Here is a 20637-nt window from a genome sequence, read left to right as displayed (position 1 = left end):
CCTGGTGCAAATTGTAACTTGTCATCTATGGTCTGCATAGAGCTGCTGTTCATTGTTGCTAAATAAGCTCTGGTGTTGAAATTTTCCCCTTGCGGAGGGGTGTTTGGGCAGGGATAAGCATGAGAAGCAACTGGCGAGAGCCTCCTCCCTTTCTTTTTTCCCCTAAGGAATTATTGCCAATACCAGTTCCCAGCCTGGCATGTCAGGTTTTCAAGCTTGTTCTCTCTCTTTTCTGTACAGTTACTCTGGAAAATATGAGTCATCTACCAAGGTCTGTGATAGAGTGGATAAACTGGTTTTGTCATGTACAGTTTCCAGGCCATAGTTCTAGCCTTAAGCAGACTGCAGAATGTGAGATTCCTTAGGTATGGGTTGGACGCAATCCTTTTTGGCAATTCCACACTGAACCTCAAGTTTCATGTACTGTAGTCCATGAGAGACAATCACTTCTCAAAGATGTGTGTTAGAAACCACACTTTCAGATACTTTGGGATGCATCCGATTAAACCCTACTCAGAGTAAACCAGTTGAAATCAATGCACTTGTTATTGATGATCATTGATTTCAACGGCTTATTTGGATACAACCCTTGTAACACATATCCTTGTTGGCCATAGATTATATTTATTAAAATGTATGTAGCCTGCCTTTCAGGAAAAATCTTACAAAGGCTAATGTAATTAGTAAAAAATATATATAATACAAAAATCATATGTCCTGTAAAAACTTGTTGCAGCAGCTAATTATAGTGTGTGCTAAAACTACAAATTGAAACAGTTTTGGTAGGCGAAAACCTTTGAGGGGGGGAGCGGCCATGCCCAGGCACCTGGAAAGCATTAAAGAAGGCGCAAGGCCCCTGCCCCCTCTCTATAGCTCCCAGTTTGCAGTTAGAAGGGCAGGAAGTGCCACACAATGCAGAAACAGGTGTGTTCGTGAGTGTCTGTGTCCATGTTCCAAGCCAGCTTGGAGCTGGAATAGGGAAGACGGAGGCTTGCTTTGATTGGCTGCATTTGTCATGTGTGCATCTCTCTCCCTGTTCCAGCTCTGAGCTCAAGGACAAAGGGAAGCTCATATTGCCAAATCAAATCCCTTGCTCCCTCTGAACTTTGGGCTGGGGGACCAGCTGGAAATCCTCTGCCCCACTGGCAGTGAGGTTACGAGGAAGCCTGGGGCTCATCATACTTGCCCAAGAGCTATCTGAATGCATGACTTGGCAAGTAAAATTGTGGAGCTCAACCATGGTTTGGATGCTAAGCTATGGTTAGTACAAACCAGCCTTCCCCAGCCTGGTGCCCCACAGATGTTCTGAACTCACCAGCTCCCATCAGTCCAGCCAACATGGCCAATGGCTAGGGTTAATAAGAGTTGGGAGTTCAGAACATCTGGAGGGCACAAGGTTGGGGAAGGCAGATGTGAATCATGGCTTGGCATAAAGAACTCTAATACGTAAACATTTCTGTCTTTCCCAGCAAGAAGGGGATGTTGGGCTTGGGCAACGGACCTGTTTTCTGGTTAGATGCTGGCTGTGAGTGGAGGTGTGAGAAGCACAGAAAGCAAAATGACAGCAAAGGGTGTGACATGATTGGAGAGAAAAGAGTCAGCAGTAAGTGAGGGGTGCGTTTTGAGGCTCTTGACTGCAGATTATGGTAGCATAACTGATAGTATGTTTTGATATGTATTGTGTGTTTTAGAAAGAGTTTGAGTAAGGGTTCAGATGGGTTTCAGTGGCCTGGCAAAATTCCTCTACCTATTTTTATAAGGAAGTTGAATTCATTTCTTACTAACTTTGCATTGAAAGCCAGTGCAGGAAAGCTGGCACGGTGAAGCTAATTTTGTCATTCCTGCTGCATCCAGGTATGCAACTTCGGGAGCTGCAGGAAATGATCTAGTAACCAGACTCGGACAGGGACCACATTGGCTGCCCTTAGCTCTGTACATGTGAGGCTGTGGGCTCTGTGTAAAATGGGGTTGACCAGTTTTCTCTCTCTAAAGTCTCATTTAAGCAGTTGCCAAAAGCCTTCCAATTAACCTGATGTCTAGTTAGTTAGTTAGTTGCTTGTTACTTACCTGTTATTTTCCTGGCATTTCAAGCAAGAAAAAGAAAAATCAGAAGGAAAAAAGTGTGTTGTAGGTATTGTCGTGTGACGAGGTTATCCTTTTCCCTTCTTAAGCAGATGGATAATATCCTTCAGTTTGGCTTTGCTGTCGTAGAAACTTCATAAAACTTTGCAGCCAGGTGAGTGAGTAGCTGCTCATCTTTCCTCAGCCCATCTCCTGTGGCCCAGGTACAGCTGAGAAATCTGGAACTACAAAGCTGCTGTAATGTTTGTTTTTTCCTCCTTTCCAAGGTCATCAAGTCTCATCCTATGTATTTTCCTTTCAGATTCCTTTGTTTCTTCCTCTCAGCCTGTCTCTCTCTTTTCGACCTCACAAGGCAAGTCTGTCATTTTTCTTGTACCCCTGCTAAAAGAAAAATGTTGCAAAAGAGGCTGTAACTGGGAGCAGGATAAGGTTCATCTCTTTCAATTATCCCACACACCCTCTAGCTAGCTCCATAACAGCTTGTTGGGTTATAGTCAACAGTGGTTCGTTCATGGCCTAGTATACGGTATTTAGTGTCTACCTTCCCATTACTATTTCTAGCAAGCTGTAGCGTTAAACTCTTGTCTGTGTTAAAGTTGCAGTCTTGAAACCACCATATTTGCTAAAAGTACATGGATTATTGTTCAGGAAAACAATATATCTTTCAGGAAGAGTGGGGGCTTGGTTGCCCCATCTGTGAAGGGGCAAAACTTTAGATCGAAAACTTCTCCAGATCGTGACGTGTCAGGAGTTTCAAGTTTAGAAAGGAACTACAATCTCAGTCTGGCTCCAGTAGGCCTCTCCAGGCGTTGTGACATGTTTCACAAAATAAATCTCCTTTCTTCAAGTTAATGATAATCAACAGAACAGCCATCCCCTTATGTAGTTTTCTTGTTGGATAGTATTGCATCCTAGGCTACTGGTTTTCAAACTCTGCTCTAGGGCACTCAAGAGCTACCTCTGAATGGTCAGCAATAATAGTAAGCAACTTCCTGAAGTCCAGCTTGGCTGTGCTTAACAATCTTCCCATGTGATGTGTGGCTGTAAGGGAGAGTTGAGCATGCACTTACATATGTCACAAGGGGGGCAGTGAGGTCCAATGAACCTGCCCGGTGCCCTGTAATTGCGGTACACTTGACAGATCATGCCCCAGAATCTTTACAGTGCACAATGGCTCCCATAGAAGATGCTTCAGTATGTACTTTGCAGACAGGTTGGTGGCCTGTAGTGGTACAAAGTTTGGGAAATTGCTGTCCTGGACTCTGCTAAAGTGAATGAATGGAAACTCTTTCCAGCTTGCATGCCTTTGGCAGCAGATAGTTTGGTGCTGGCAGTGTTGATGTGGGTTTCCTTCGCAGACATGCAAAGTCAGTTAGAAGGAATGGCGGAACCTGCCTTTGTTGGGAAGGAGGTGTGTGATGTACTAGGAAGATGCTGGTAGGGAAGGTGCTGAAGAGTTGATAATTCTCTTGGCTCTTTAATACAGTTGGTGAGGAGGGTATGGATAGGCTTACATATTATGTGTGTTACATAATAAGGGAGGGCCCATAACTCCATGGTGAAGCTCATGCTTTGCATACCAGAGATCTCACATTTGATCCTTGGCATCTCCAGTTGAAGGGATCTGGGAGAGCTGTTGCCAATTTGAATAGACATTACCGGACTAGATGGACCATGTGGTCAGATTTCCTATGGCAGCCTTAAATAACAAGACCAGGTAAGAAGGAATTTGAAGATAACTTGATCCAGAGATGGGAAACCAGTGGCTCTCCAGATGTTGGTGGACTACATTTCCCATCAGCCCAAAGCATCATGGCCAATGATTGGAATGATGGCAGTTATAGTCCAGCAACATCTGGAAAGCCACCAGTTCCCCATACCTCATTCCATGACAAAGCAAATAGTAGGCTTCAATTGCAATGAAACAAAATTTCTGTGTTTCCCACCCTTAATGTTTCTCAGAGAAGTCACATGAATAATGGTGCTGATGTCTGTCTTCAACTGGATTCAGAATCTCACATCTTACCTTCCATTAGGTGAATTTTATATGCCAAGTTACCTCACAGAGGATGCAGGGTGTTGGCCAGACTTAGTGGACCCCTAACCGTTAGTCCATAGTCAACCTTCCCCACCCTGGTGCCCTCCAAATATTTAGGACTCCCAAGTTGCAACTAATTGGCCGTGCTGGCAGGGGCTCCTAGGGTAGTAGTTTTAAGAGGGCTCCAGATGGAGGAAAGTTGGCCCACATAAACAGAATTGTGCCCTAGAATAGCTTGCCTAGTAGGCAACTAAGAATTCCATTTGGGCGGTTTGGTTTCTGTGTAAAGTGCAGAGGAATAAAAGCTCCTTTCTTCATGACCAGTATAGAAATGCAGAGGGGGCTGGCAAAGAAGAACAGTTCGCTAGGTAGCCAGTCAGTGTGGTAGAAGGTTACCTCCTTCTTCAGTCTACAGAGAGGCAGAAGGCCATGCTTCTATGCAGGCCAATCAGGAAGGGCCTACCCCTCTTCCACTGCCAGCATGAAAATGTAGGTCTCATGGTAGGCTAATAATTTTAGTGAGCTTATTTACAAACCTGTGCTAGAAACACACAAACACATCACATTCACCTGTGACTTTACATTACATGAGGAGACTACTAGCAGCATATGATCTGATCTTACAAAGTTTGTCTGCCAGTCCTGATCTTCTCACTTAGGAGCCCCAGGGCTCCCCAGAACACAATTTGGATAAAGCCACTCGCCATGACCATTAGTAGAGGTAGAAACTTAGGACCTGCATCCAGGAGTGTGGAATCTACAGCCCTCCAGCAGTTGTTGAATTGCACTTCCCATCTTTCTTGGTTCTTGGCCATGCTGTGGAGGGCTGAAGGGTGTTGGAGCGTAAAAACATCTGTAGGGACCACAGGTTCCCCACCCCCAGCAACACAGCATTTCAGGCAAGGCCTTAGAAGTTCACGCTGGCTTTGGTTTGCTCCCACTTCCAGCACAGGTTGGCCCAGTGAAAAGTGGTAGCCATTTCCGCCCCCAGAGATAGCTATTTGCTGATGGAGGGTTCAGGTTTGAAATGTTGGCTGCTTTTCGTTTTGCTAAAACACCCACAGTTGTGACTTGACATAAGCACCGTATGAGCATGCTGACACGCCAAGGTGCAAGCCAGGCGTGATCTTGAGAATCAGGTTGCAATTCATTCCACATCAGCAACACTGCTGGTGGTGGTGTTGTCAGTCCAGCATTTTGCCTTGCATCACCCCATTGGCACCCATTTCATCACTGTTACAGCTACACCCGATACTGTGGATTATTGTCCACTGCGTCATGCAGCTGAAAGGGAGTGTTGGCTGTCGAGATATATCCTAACCACCCCAGTTGAGACCAGAGCAGGCCTCGGAATTGCCCTGGCCAATCAGCATCTTGTTTCCAAACAGTGTCCTGCTAGATGTCACTACCACAAGGGTAGCCAACCTGTGACTCTCCAGATTTTGGACCACAGCTCCCATCATCCCTGACCTTTGGTCATTGTGGCTGGGCTTGCCAGAAGTTGGGAGTCCCAACAAAATCCAGTGGGCACCATGTTGGCCTATTCTAGAACAGGAATAGGGAATCTATGGCCTTCCAGATGTTCTTCATCTCCCAACTCTAGTCAGCCACAGCTGGCATAGCCAACAGTGGAGTCCAGCAACATCAACCCTGTGGGGCCCTTTTGTTTGTCCTTAGCACGTTGTATTCAGGGGGTAGACTGAAACAATTTAGGCATCTGAAATGCTTTCAGCCCCGGAATAGGAAGCTGCTACAATGAAAGACATTTGGGGCAAACAGCAGCAAACCAGTTACAGCCTTTTTTGTAAACAACAACAAAAAACATTTTTCTTCTCACTCCCCCCCCCCCCTTCTAATACTTAAAGTTCCCTCTAGACCTAGCTTGGCTGCAAAGTCCTGGCTGATTTCCTTATCTTGGTGCTGTGGCTTATCACGTGCTATTTCTATGGCTGCTTCTGCACGCTGTGTTTTTCTTTCTCTCTCTCTCTCTTGAAGAGCTTCACCTTTGTCTGTGTAAACTTGCTTTTTGAAGAAACCAAGCACTCGCCAGTTTGATTTGGCAGGCAAAAAATGGAGGTGTGGGGTGGCAATGGCAGTAAAGCATCCAGGCGACTAAAATTTCTGGGCAAGATGCTTAGTCAGGAGGGGCTCTAGGGCATGTGCTGGTAAAGAAATCCTGACTGATCCAAAAATCCTCCTTGCAAAATCCTTCTGCAATGGAAACAATTCATGTAAATTTGATTAAACTGAAAAAAAAAATATCTGAGGGCTTATTCTTGGTTAGCAGAATCAAGGTAGTATTTGGGTTTTGTTTTGTTTTTCCAAGGGCTGATGTGGAAGATAGGTAAGGTGGTTAAGGTTGCAGTGACATAACCAGATATTATGGCAAATTCTGATGTTACAGCCAGACTATGCCTCAGGTTCACCCACTCTTTTTCCCTCTCCCTCTCCCTCTCCCTCTCCTCCCACATGCCCAGATTCCTCGCACTCTTGCTTTGTGATTCACAACAACTAATTTGCCATGACATCTTACTTGCACAAGCTATGGGCAATTTGCCACCAAACTAGAATTGGAAACCTTGGTTTGAACTGATTTGTGGCCTTCAGGTAAGCTATGGTTTGGTGGTGACTGTAGCTTACTCCATTTTGGACATAACAACAAACCATGGTTACTGTAAATTGAATAGTCAGAGGGGGAATCAGGATTGCAGAAGGGAATTTGTGAGCCTAGGTCACAGCTCTGGCAACTAAATTGTGATATAGCCATGACTATTGTAAAGAGATTGGAGAGCTTGGAGCCCCTTTCAAATCTGTTCCTGCTTTGGAACCTTTAACCCACTGGTTTTCAGGCCCCCTACCCTGCACAAAGGCTCTCCACCCTTATTAGTCAACTGAAGAACCATTGTATATTCCCAAAGATTCTAAAGCACACTCAATATACTCATGGCACCTACTGGGCCTAGAATGTGTCCAAACACGTCTCTGAGTATTGCAGTGGGAAAAGCTTGTTCCTAATTAAGGACCCCCTAATTAAGGATACCCTAATGAGGGTATCACAGCTGTCTGGCACACTGTTGGAAAGCCACTGCTTTAATTTGACAGTGTGTCCACAATCACAAGATCTGCTTTTATTTAAAAGCTAGGGGGAAAAGAGCTGGAAATGTGTGTTTGAAAACTGAAAAGGTAGAGAATTTCTGTTTTAATGCAAGGCAAAAACTACTGCACTGTACCCTTATGTAAGGAGCCCTCTTGTTGTTAAGTCAAGGTCTGTTGCAGCATGTCTATTTTGAGTAAAAGTTAGTTGAATTCTAGCCAGAGATGATGTCCAGGTGCTGGGTGACTTAATTAGTACAGATTGAAATAGATTGAAATGATTTGCAGATGGTTTTTGTTTTTCTTCCAAGTTAGGCAGGCTGCTGTCCTCTGGGCCTGACTTAAAGCTGACATTGAAAATTTGAGGTGCAAATACGTTGTGCTACCTGGTCTTGCCAATCCATGTCTCATTCATTGTGTGTCTTGCTGGGTCCAGCAGGACAATGGAGATAAATCATATCCTATTGTAACATATATGCCACACTCCTGGTGTCTTTCTTTTTAGAATGGCCTGAGGGAGATATCTGAGAATAATGCCACTCTTCGTAAGGCTACTGACTAACGGGGTAACCCCCACAAAAAATTAGAAAACTGCCTTATTGCAGCCTTCCCCAGCCTCATGTACTCCTGTTGCTGGACTTCCAACTCCCATCACCACCAGTGAATATAGTAGATGGTTGCGGATTACAGGAGTTGGATGGCCAAAAACTAATGGAAGGCACCAGGTTGGGGACAGTTGCCTTTAGTGAAGCAGAGCCCTTGGTGCATCTACCCTGGTACACTATACTGTGACATCTGTCCAAGCAAGGTTCCTACTTCTCTCCATGGAGAATGCCAGAGGTTGATCTTGGACCTTTTACATACATTGAACATTCTGCTACTGGGTTGTAGGCACTCCTGCAAGTTAAAGAATGTCGATGAAGTTGTCTTATACCAAGTCTACCTATTGGTCTATCTGTGTTGTCTACTCGGATGGGCAGTGGCTCTCCAAGATTCTCAGGTAGTGGTCTTCTTGGCCTTGCTACCAGAATCCTTGGAACTGGAAATGCTTGGGATTTAACCTAGGCTCTTCTGTGTGCAGAATGCAAATTACCACTGAGATGGGCATTTAAATGCCATCAAGCAGTGGACGATTCTGAGGGTACTGAGACTTACACTATTCAAAAGTAGATGGTAATAAGAGTTTTGAGTCTGTCAAGTTTGTGAGTAAATTCCCTGCTTCTGCTCAGTGTAGTTGCCTTAAAACCAAAATTTCACCTGACTAATCTGTGTGCTTCTCTTGAGCATTAAGACCTTATTCAGTCTCTCCTTGGCTGTAACTGGTGTGCCTGCCAGGCTTGTAGTTGGAGGTGAAGAGGAGCACCTATAGGCATGCAGTTGTTTTTAAGGCTGAGCTGTCTCAGGCAAGTGACATTAAAGTTTTACGTCACATCTGCTGTATTGGAACCTTGTTCTGTTCCTCCATGGCATGATCTTCAGACAGTTCCTCAACAAGACCACAACTGGGCATTGAGCTTCCCTGAAGCACAGCTTGCCCATTACCACTGACCTTCCCCAGCAGGTATGCTCGTGACCTTCAGCCTTTTCAAATTTGGGACCCAACCTAAGCCTTCAGCTGCAACATGGGCTCCAGCTTTAATTTAAGGTGTATATATCCCTCTCTCGCTCCCTTCCCCATTGGCATACTTTACACATCAGACATACTGGTTTGCCATTCTGCCTCTCTAGAAATCCTGGGAATTGCAATTTGGTGGGGTGGGGAGTCTGTAACACGCCTTAGCACCCTACAGTTCCCATCAGGGGGTGGCAGATAAGAAGTTTTGATAGATTAACCAGCTATATAGAACTAGTAGTGTAGGCCAAGGTTTCCCAAACTTGGGTCATCAACTGTTGTGGGACTCTAACACCCATCATCCCATGGGTTCTGGTAGCTAGGAATAATGGGATTTCCCAAGTTTGGGAAACCCTGGTATAGGCATACCCTCATTCTTTCTCTTCCTTACTGTTTTAAATTGTTGCGCTGCCACCGGCACACATGCACCATGGGGTCTGTCCACCAACACCAGTAGATCAGGGGAGGGCAGCCTATTTTCTGCTGGGCCACACTCCCTTAGAAGTAGATTGGGGACGATAGACCTTTGGTAGGCAGGGCAGACCCAGAAAGTTGGCGGGGTCAGAGCTAAAGGTGAATGGAGCCATTTCATTTCTTTTTCTGTCTTTCTGCCACCCCATTTCCCCCTGCCTTCCTGCCACCTACGGCCACCTACGACTCTTCCAGTGTTAGAAACTAGGATAGAAAAGCTATTTGCCACATGGCTTCTGGAAGTTATGTTATGGGCACAAACACCCGTTATGGGCACAGGTGACTCGCGCTACACAGCAGCGAGCCTACTTTGGAGTCAGCTGGGAAGGAATTTCTCCTTCTATGCCCACAGCACCAGCGGCAGCAATTTTATTCTTGAGTCTCCGTCACCAAGCATGGCGACAGGACTTCTCAAAGTGCTCGCATTCTGACAATCCCTGGCACCTGGCTAATTTTGAACACTGGACTCATTAGCTTTAGGTTGCTTGCCCCTGCACTAGATAGTTGACAGACCCAATAGGCTTATGCATCATCACAGGGACTCGGCAGACCTGTGACCCAGGGTAGTCTTGCATGGAAGCGAGTTGTTTTGAAATCAGTGAGATGGCGTGAATTTGAAATCGGTGAGATGGCATGAAGATGTGAGAATAGCCCTTCCATGTTTCAGGAGCGTGTTTCTTTGATGCAATCAAGGCAGTGGCTAAAATGTTTCAGTAGAGAGTCCAGTGCTCAAATGGTCCTCTTTCAAGAAAACAAGCTGTCATCAGGACTTCCTTCCTAGAGCATGTCCTCACTGGCTAAATTCAGAATACAATATAGTAGCACCATGAAAAGTTTCAACTGTCACCTGACCTTTCATGGTTTGAGACTGGATGGATGAAGTCTTAACCGTGATATGTTTCGTGAAGCAAGAAGGGGACGTGTTCATGTTTGTTAACGAGGATTTCTTCCCTGCCTTTTTGTCATTAAGGGCACTTAAGGTGGCTCCATGAGGATAATGAGCAGGAGAAATGAACACCCTTCCCGTCTAGATTCTGTACACAAAGGGGAGATTTCTGCTATGGACTTCCAGCCATTAGTCCAGAATGCAGATCTTCAGGAGCTCACTTGTGGATGATGCCTTCTGGCTGTAATATTGCACTTGTCCAAGAAACAGCCTGTCACGGTTCCAGCTTTATTTTCCCATGGCATTCTAAGTGTCGGGTGACTGAGAAGAAAAATCCACTGAGTAACTGAAACTCGGTTCTATTGCAATATGTGGGCTGGTGCCCTTAGGCTCTTGGCACACCCCTCCAGTGCCTTTCTCAACCATTGCCCCAAGCCTAGGGAGTGGTTCTCAGTATTGCTCTGTCGTGTCAACCCAGTCCAGAAGCATTGGTACCCATCTTAGGGCTCTCTGACACCTAGAAAGGACAGGATAGCTCAGTCAAGGCAGAGGGCACACAACATCCATAGGGAGGATATAGTCAGATCTTAGGTGCACCTAGTCTTGTAGTGTTAATACTCTCCTGAGTTTCATGGAGGGGTCTTTCCCAGTACAGCCTCATTTATCACAGCTATACATTTGTAGAGTTGGAAGGGACCATGAGGATCATCTAGTCCAAACCCCTGTAATGCAGGAATCTTTCACCCAACGTGGGGTTCAAACCCACAACCCTGAGATTAAGTGTCTCATGCTCTACAGGCTGAGCTGTCCTTCAGGATATGATGCCTGGGGTTGATCCTGAGACCTTCTGCATGCAAAGCATGTGGTCTCCTGCTGAGCTACAGTCTCTCTCCAGTTCGCTCTATTACTTGGTGTGACAGTAGTTGGAAGGGCCTTTTTGCTCTGTCCTGTGGAAGCAGCATAGGCTGTGGCAAACTAGTAAAACATGCCATTCTTGTAGAGCTTCAGAGTTCCTAGACACTTTGCTCAAGAAGCCCCTCCAAACATTGACAGCTTATCAGAACTGGGGTGCATCCCCCTGCAGCCATGCCACCCTGTAAGCAACCAGCATTATTCCGTTTACATGCACTAATTTGGGTTACTTCTATTCATCCACCCGGCATGCTCACCATTGCACACTTAGATATTTTATTTTATTTTATTTTATTTTGGCTGACCTGAGCTCTTCATCTGCTATGAACTTAACTGTTGGTGGCTTTTATGTTCCTGTGGATCATAATTCCCCTGTGAAGTGGCTCCTTTGTGAAGTCCTATGGGTGACAGTCTCTTGCATGTTTGCCAAGGCAGATGTTTCAGAGTCTTGTCTCCCTAGTTCTAAGAGCATGTTGCCTGCTTGACTGTGAAATCTGTGACTGCTGCTCTTTCCCTTTTATCCCGTTTGTAAAATGGGGGCCCCTAGATGGGTCCGTGTCTCTTCTTCCATGTGTCCCAACAACTTGGGCTTCCAAGGTTGCAATTTCCTTCCTCCCCTGTGTTCTCTTGATCAGCTGGAGCTCAAGCTGCTTTTTTAGCATATTCAGGAAACCAGAGGGAAAGAAATGGCAAATCTGCACCCTCAGATGTAGGAAAAGAATTCGTAGATGGCCAAAGTCAGAACCACATCTATGGGACCAGTGAAGGTTTGGGAGCAGGGCCAGTCTCTGTAGGATCCACTGGCCTAGAGGAATCGTCTCTCTCTGTTGGATCCAAAGTTCATATCTGTGACCCGGTGGTACAAGCTTCTTCCTTGACTCATAATGACTTTAAGGGAGGTGTTGCCCTAGATGGAAAAGTTGATCTAAGTAAATGTGACCAACACAAAAAACCAGCTTCAAGTGGAGAGTCCAAATTGGCTTTGCTAACCAACCCAAAAGACGAACCCGAGCACTCTCTACCCAGGGTTGCCTACTCTCATTCCCCAACATCCCCAGTGGTAGCTGGTGAGGCCGTTGTGGAAAAAGATTCCCCTGAGTCTCCATTTGAGGTCATTGCTGACAGACTGGAATTTGATAAGGAATTCAAAGATGTCCTTGCAAGCAACTCCAATGATATCGGTAGCAACTGGGTAATGCACAACGAAAGGGAGCTCCTCACAGACATCCCAGAAGATAGCGTGTGTGAGTTTCAAGTGAAGCCACGGGGCGGGAGCCGAATTCCGCCAGGGCCTGGCCTCTCACGCCAGTCTTCAGGCACAACGGCAGCACTGGAAGAAGTGTCCAAATGTGTCCGTGACTTACACAGCTTCACGAGTGAGCTGCTCAACTGGGATATGATTCCTAAGGATCTGGAGGACAAGCCTGATGACTTTGGCAGCTCGGGCTTCTTGCCGTCGCCTACCCGAGATTCAAATGGCGTCGCTGCTGGGTCGGTAGGTGGCAAGGTGGAAGCGAGCAAAGCTTCCAGCCCTCACCAGCCCCTCAAAATCAGCATCCACCAAAAAGACAGCCCATCTCCAGTGGAGAAGGATGAGAAGCAGGCCATAGTCGGTCGTGAGGTATCTGTTGTGAAAGTCATTCCCACCGCTGCAGCAGAGCCGAAGGCAGATGTCCGCTGGCCAAATTCCAGCCTACCCGAAATGGCTGATGCTGACAGCTCTGGGGAGTCGGACGACACCGTCATAGAAGATGCTACTGTGATTCCAGCCTCCCAAAATGAGACTGCTGCAGAGAGCAGCAAGCCACTCCCCAAGGCACTTGACTCTGTCAAGACAGCAGTTGTACATATAGACGACAAAGGGAGCAAGCCACGTAAACCCAGCCCAGAAGGCGCAGTTCCACCCAAGGCCCTGGAATGCAATTGGGGATCCATTGATGACTTTGAAGCTATCCAGACCAAGACAAATGTTCATGGGGGAAGCCCAGTCGCTGCTTCTCTGCCGCCTAAACAGCCCTCTCCTGGCATACCTCCTAAAGCGGGGCAGGAATTGTGCACTTATGGACAGGACCTACTTGGAAAAAGGCCCAGGATGGATGGCCTCCCCTTGGACAATGTAAAAGAGGCTGTGTGTCCAGACTCCCTCAATGGGGAGAGCTTTATGGGCTTCATGAAGGAGTGCTTGAATTCCAAAGGGAGCGAATCTCCGGATGACGCTGTTGAGACCTTCTCGGAAGCAGAGCTAAAAGCAGCAAGATCCGAGGTGGTGGATCCCCATTCACAGCAGCCACCAAAGGCAACTCAAGACTTTGAGCAAGAGCACCTCACCATCAAGGCCCTCAAAGAAGTCGGCAGGAAGGCTGAGACAGAGAGGCAGCCCCTTCCACCAAGCAAGGTCTCGGTTCCCGGAGGGAGGCGTCCTGGGCAGTACTGCGAGGTACCCCCAGACCCCCGAGGTCCTGTTCAGAAGTCTGCCCTGGAGAAGAGACCTCTCTGCCTTGAGCAAGCTGTGGACGTGAAGCTGGCTTCTGCCCCTGCTGCCCTTGGCGGGCACGACATTCCCAACAAATCTTCCCAGGTCCCTCTTCCCGAGCCTCCTATGCCACATGCTATTGCAAAATTACTGGCTGAATTTTCAGGTAAACACACTCTTTGGTTGCTGCTTTTTTATGCCTTGCATGTGTGGCCCTCTAAAGACCAATATTATGTTAGTTTACCTCTACAGGGGTGGCAGTGGGCCTCTCCATAGGTACCCTAGTTTTACAGCAGCCATTCCCCTGCAATTAAGTGTCATCAACCTGCTCTGCGTTCATCAGGAGTACCTGAGGGATCTGCCAACTTGAAAGATGCCCAGTCCTTCCTAGTGCTATTGGTCCTATTAGAACTCTATATTTCTTCAGGGGAGGGGAGGTGTGTAACCTTGTGCTTATATGACTTGCTTAACTCCCCAAAATTGTAGTAGGAAAAAATATTACCCCCACCACACCCAAAACAGTAACAACCACACCGTGGTACCTTACCTAAAACAGAACCACAAAATGCTGAGCAGTAATGGGAATGAAGCAATTGCTTTAAGTCTGCATTGATCTGCATATGAAAGAAAACAAGGACTTCGGTGGAGGGGATGAAGTAGTTCATAAATTATGCCCCCCCCCCCGAATTGCTGAATATCAGACAGAGAAATTTGGGAGCTCAATTGAGCTAAGTTGTACCTAAGTTTGTATGTGCAGAAGTCTGCCATCTTACGCTCACTTACCTAGGAGTAATCCCAGGTTGTGTTCCACTGTAGCTGATGGATGTATAGCTCTGCAGTATGAATCACACTCATGTTACAAGGTGTGTGTCTGAACTCACACGCATGTCTAGAACTCATGTGTATTCATTTGCACACTCCCAAGACACTTAGATAACCTTTTGCTAGAGTAAGGAGGGAAGGTGGGCATTGGCCTTCCTCTCTGCCTGTTTGAAAAGATGCTGTAAGAGTATCTTTGTGCATTTGGAGGTGGGTGTGGAGAAGTTGTTGCTAGGAAGACTTCCTCCCAGTGAGGGAAATCTCAGCCCATCACAACCCTGGGGAGTGCATGTTGTATTCCCCCTGCTCTCCTTTGTTCACCAGCATGGCTTTTATGGGCTTGATACCAGACAAGCACAACAGAGGGATTCTTGGCTTCTGCTCTGTTTGGGCTGCGGGCTTCAGTTTTTGCAGATGCTTTTCCTCTCTCCCTTTCTTTGTTTTTATTTTCAAGTGAACTGCAAGCAGAGGGGTGGGGGTTAACGAGAGGCAAAACCCATCATTATTTTTATTTTCTCCTCCTCTGTGGGTCAAGGAGCAAGCAGCCTGAAAAGGGTTTTTTATAAACTTTCATCTTTGGCGAGTTGCCAGTCGCCCATCTCCCATAAAGAGGGAGTGGCTCTCCCATGTCTGAACAGAGAGAGTGTTGTGCTGAGTTTTAAATGCCTCCTCTGTGCTGCTGCTCCTAGGAGGGGCCCTTGCCCCATGGTGGGCCACATGCTTTGCATGTGTAAAGTCCCAGGCTCAATCCCTGGGGAAGTTCAGGGGATGGCAAGACACTTTGGCTGCATAACGTCCCAGTTTGACAGTCTCCAATGGAAAGGATCTCTGGTTGCGGGGCTGGAATCCTTGGGAACTGCTGCCAGTCAGAGCAAGCAGTACTAAGTTAGGCTAGCCAATCCGGTCTGACTTGATACAAGGCAGCTTCATGTTGTCATATTATGTGTGTCTTACTTTCTTGGGCATTAGGGCAGCACCAAGTGATACTATATTGTTAACTCTGCTTTTAACGTGTTCTTGTAATATTATTGTGTTTCTTCCCTTGCTTGTAAACCAGTTCAGGACTTCTGAGTTAGGAAGCCATATACAAATTTATTGAACCTCAATCCACACCACAATTTCCAGGTGTACAGAGATTAATGTATTTTAAATGAGAGAGAACGCTGGAGACTCATAATATTTGCTTTATTTCCAGATATGAATAAGACAGGGTGGGGGCCTTTTCAGAGTTGTCTCCTACCCCATAGGATTCCCTTTCAAAGGCACAACTGTTCTTTCAATTCAGCGAGCTTTTAAAGACTGTTGTTTTTCCCTTTTGCTTTTAATGGCAGATATTTACGTATCTGCTTCTGGTGGCATTCCTTATGGCGTTTCTAAGATGTATTTTGCTCAGTCCTGATTAATTTTATATCATACTTTGTTACTTTTTATTTCGTTTTTGCATATATTTACACCACCCAGATAATCTTTTAGATCAAGAGTAATACAGACATGTTTAAATAAAAAAATAAATAGATAATACAAGTAGAGGCAAAGAGGCACATCTACAAGGCAACTGCCGTCTCTGCTTGTCTCTTCCGCTCAAAGAGTGTTTATTGCATTCCCCCAAACCTGATGTATAACTTCGTTTCAAAAAGCACACAAGTTCTGTTATGAAGAGAGCATTTCTTGCCACCGTCGGGTTCCCACTAGCAAAATCTCAACCAGCCTTCCTGGACTGTTATTATTAGCCAGCAGTCTGCCTAACAACAGGAATGGTGAGCTGAAGGGCACTTCTTTAGCCCACTTCACTTACCACACAGGGGACAGGATCTGGCTGCCTAATTCTGTTTTCTGGTAGTCATGACATGGAGGAAGTACAAAAAAACCCCTCTGAGAATGGGGGCACTGCAGCCCTTCTGCAATCCTTCCTCGAGCTGTGCCTCCCCACATGGAAGATTCAAATAGGCATCCCCTGCTCCCAGTCTTCACACTTTGCCTCAGAGTCATGAGAGCTAGCAACATCTCTTTTTTTAAAAAAATGAGCGCTAAGGTTCTGAGAGTGCTGCAGTACAAAACAGCCCTGTTTGGCTGCCTGCTTGGCTCTTCACAGGCTCATGAAAAATGCACACTAAATGTCCCAGAGGGTGGCGAGCAGAGCTTAAGACTTCCCAGCAGCCCCTTGCAAGCAGACTAGTAAACACGAGCAAGAGAGCGGCGAAATGGGAGAGACGCTGACAGGCGTTTTTCTTTTCCGCTCTTCCATTCCTGCCTTATTCGATGCTGTGATTACTCATCCATCATCTACCCAGCACCACCACCCCATCCACCTCCCCTTCTTTGATGCATTTGCAGAAAGCATCATCGCCAAGATGTCTGCATTGATGCTGTAGCAACCCACACTTCCAGCATCTCTCTTGTGCTGTGTGTATGTGCAGGCTGTTGTTTTTCCTTCATACCCTTGCTGTGGGCAAGCGACCCGTGATCTGTTCCTTTGTCCTCTTTCTGTCCTGCAACCTCCTCCCACTTCTGCCTGTTTTGACAGCTAATGCATTTGGGGGTTGGGGGAGATGGGCAAGGAACTCGGCCAAGCTGTTGCAGCAGAAATAGCTTTTGCTGGGAGGAGGGCAGCCAGTCTCCCTCCTCTGCTCCTGCCCCCTCAGAAGCAATGGGGTTCTGCCCTGAACCAGTTACCTGCTCTCTCTTTTGGCCTTCCTGAGTCTGCAGTGGGAAGGTGCAGGGCAGGAACTGGCTGTGCTGGCTTCTCTCCCAAAGTTGCAAATCCACCCACAACCCTGATGTGCAAGTGTGTGTGTGATATATATATTTGGGGTGGGGGGTGATCCTGAGAGCAGCCAAGCGCAGTGTCTTGTTTGAGGCAAACCCACCTTCCTTTATCCTCTCCTGGGCTGGGACTGGGAGCCAGGCTTTGTCTTGAGCTCAGCAGCCTATCAGGAGAGGAACTGGCCTCTTTCCCTCAGCCCCCATCAGCCTCCCTCCTCTCTCTCTAGAAGAATAAACAGCAGGGGGCTGGCCTAACGTCATTTGCTGCAGATCCAAGGACTAGGGGCTTGTCCTCACGGTGTGGGGCAACAGTGCCCCCTTCCTAGAGGCGGCTGGGTGTTACAGGCCAGAACCGCACAGTAGGGGGACCATCTCTACCACCTTTGACGCAGGCGTCCGCCTGGGTGGGTGAGACCCTCATTTTCAAACCTGGTACATCCAACGAGATTTCTGTGCCTAATTCCTGAACTGGATTACTTCATCCTACCAGCACCAATCAAACCTGAGCATCTGTTGCCAAAAGACGGTTTAATTTCACTGCAACAACCAACTGATTTGGAAGGCGGGCTGTTAAAATATTGTAGAGTCTAGGCGGGGAGGCTGTGTTGGACTACAGCTCCCATCATCCTTGACTGGCCGGGGGCTGATGGGAGGTGGAGTTCAGCGACATCTGGAGGGACACAGGCTCCCCAGCCGGGCTGTCATTCTTTAGGAAACTAAGTCTCCACAGCACTTGCTTTTGGGAAATACCCTGTAGGAACAAGGAGGGGGTTAATCTCAGGTAAGTTGTGGCAGGGAGTCGGGCTGTGACTTTGCCTTGCCAGACTAACTGCAAGGTACTTTTGTGTTAATGCACCAAGCCCTAAATGACTTATGCCCAAAGTACCTTAAGGATGGCTTGATTCCTAAAGCTCCACCTCAGTCGCTGAGCTCCTCTGCCTTGCTGTATTTTTTTTATGAAAGTGCAGATTATAAATTTGTAAATAAAATAAATATATCGTTTTGGCTGTGCTTTGGACAAGACTGAGCTCGGTCAGTAGAACATGAGACTACAACATCTCAAGGTTGTAGTTTTGAGCCCCATGTTGGGTGAAAAATTCCTGCATTGCAGGAGGCTGGACTAGATGACCCTCATGGGCTGAATGTTTGTATTTAAAAAGAGCTTTGGTAGAAACAGAAAATACTCAGGAAATTTTGAAGCCATGCAGAAAGGTGGTATGTGTTTGGAAAAAGGTAGAAATTTGTTGGAGGGGGTTTGAAATATATGTACACCTATTTTTATCAGTTATAGATGACTGCTTCAATGCATTAAGCCTCACTTGGCATATAAAATAGTATTGCAGGTCTGCCATGCAGGCCAACAAATGCTAACACAAATAATGTAGTGGGTGGTTTCTTACATATAGTAATGTCTCCCCCCCCCCCACATCCAACTAGCTGAAACCAAGTTACCATTTTTAAAAACCATTGTCAGTGGCTCTGCTACATTCCATAGAGATCTAGGGAAAATCTCTTAGCAGTCCCCCACACTATGGAGGCCACCACTGAACCATATTTTTCGGTGATGGCCCTTAGGCTTAGTTCAACAAATCCACCAATTTGACCCTTTTTAAGCAAGCAATTGAGATGGCTTGTTACAATAGCAGTCCTAGATGTGTCTACTTGGGAGTAAGCACCATCCCCACCGAGTTCAAGGGGACTTGCCTCCAAGTAAGACTGTGCACAGGTTGCAAACCTACATCCCATTGAATTTGATGGTGATGGTGCTTGCTTCCGAGTAGACATACAGGACTGCAAGAGCTTCATGTGCCTGTAGATTGCATTTATATTCATAAAACAGATTTATATCCCACTTTTGTCTTTTTGAAAAGATCCTCAAGGTGCCTACTAAATCTGGTTTTGTTTTGCTGCAATAAATTAAAGTATATGAGAAGCTTTCAGAAACAGCCAGGTTAGAAATAACTGTTCATTTGGTCCACAGTATCCTTTTACAGAAGTTGCAAAGCAGCCCAAGGGTAGCAGGAATGGGGCCAAACAGGCCTTTTTCAAAACTGCATTCCACAGCAGTGGTGCCGTGATCACCCAAGCCCTCTCCTGTTAGCCACCTGCCATCTCTTTGTTCAGGGGTTGCCAGCCTTTTTAGGCCCCATGGGCATATTTGAATATTAGAGCAAGTGCCACAGGTGCCACCCCTCTGGACAATTCTTTCCTCATCTTTTAGATCGGCCCTGGGAGAGAAGACGCAAGTGTGAGAGCATGTTTGCTTTTCCAAGGAATCTGGGTAGAAGTCATACCCGGTAGAATAAATCTGAGCCTTGAAAAAGCATAGAGCTGAAAGAGGAAGTGAGAGATAGTGCCACTCTTCCAACTTCCTCCTCCAGCTCTATGTTCTAAGGGATTAAAAGATAACCATCCTCACCATCTCATGACCAAGGGGCAGTGAGGGGAGCAGGGGCCCGAGAAGCTTCATGGATGCCATAGCTGCTGGGAGGATGCAGACAAGGTCCTTGGTTGTCGCCCTTAGAATTGCACGGCCTTGGTGCTCTTCTTATAGCAGTTTCCGACCCTTTCCAGTGACCTCTTGTGCTCATTTCTCTCTTTGGCAGTGCGCGATCTGGTCTTCTGGCGGGATGTGAAGAAGACGGGCCTTGTCTTCAGCACCACGCTGATCTTGCTGCTCTCCCTGGCTGCTTTCAGCGTCATCAGCGTCATCTCGTACCTCATCCTGGCACTCCTCTCTGTCACCATCAGCTTCCGGGTCTACAAGTCTGTCATTCAGGCTGTGCAGAAGTCTGAAGAGGGGCATCCATTCAAGTGAGTGGGCTTGGCTCGGGGCCAGTAGAGTTCGTTGCTGTTCTCACCAGGTTCCGTTTGGTCTAAGTAGATTTCCATTCTCCCTTATCCTTTCTGAAAAATGGCCTGCATGAACTCGAGACCATGAGATCGGGTAGTAAATGCTAACATTGGATGCGAAGAAGCATAGGCAATTGCATGGAGAGGAAGAATTCTGTGGGTAGCTGTCAATTGTGAGAGCTAAATGGAGCCTCCAGGTTCAGAAGCAGTGACTACATACATGATTATACTAGAAGCATGTAGTAAAGGAGGGCTACCCAAAGGAACAGAGGAACCTGCCTTAAACCAATGCTAACCCCTGGTCCATCCAACTCCGCATTGCCCACACTACGCAGCAATCATTCTCCACGGTTCTGGGCAGGAGTCTTTCCCTGCCCAGTTAGCCCTGTCCTGTGATTCCAGGGACTGAACGGAATATTCTCATACGCTCTGGCCTTTCCTGTGTAGGCTCTTGTCACTGAGCTGCAGTCCCTCTGCATCTGGCTCTAGCCACTGTTGGAAGCAGTTTGCAGGACTTGACGGATCCTCTGATCCAACTGGGCTCCTTTTTAAAAATAGATTCTCCCCCCCCCCCTTTGCTTAATCAAAGACTTATAATTCAACAATGTATTGAAATGAAAAATGAAGAGGACACT

The 20637-nt window shown here is 46.7% G+C and overlaps 1 protein-coding gene across 1 annotated transcript in view; it reads left to right on the top strand.

The window, feature by feature from the left end:
* RTN3 (reticulon 3) overlaps positions 1-20637 on the top strand; it is a 38901-nt gene that overhangs the window by 10903 nt on the left and 7361 nt on the right. Inside the window, exons 2-4 of the mRNA XM_083716271.1 lie at positions 2384-2434; positions 11730-13733; positions 19756-19963. Coding sequence (XP_083572397.1) covers positions 2384-2434; positions 11730-13733; positions 19756-19963 — 2263 coding nt within the window. The remainder of the gene's footprint in view (positions 1-2383; positions 2435-11729; positions 13734-19755; positions 19964-20637) is intronic.

Source organism: Podarcis gaigeae, assembly GCF_964106915.1.
Source record: "Podarcis gaigeae genome assembly, chromosome: 16".
NCBI lineage: Eukaryota > Metazoa > Chordata > Lepidosauria > Squamata > Lacertidae > Podarcis > Podarcis gaigeae.
This window is presented reverse-complemented; position numbering and strand designations above follow the sequence as displayed.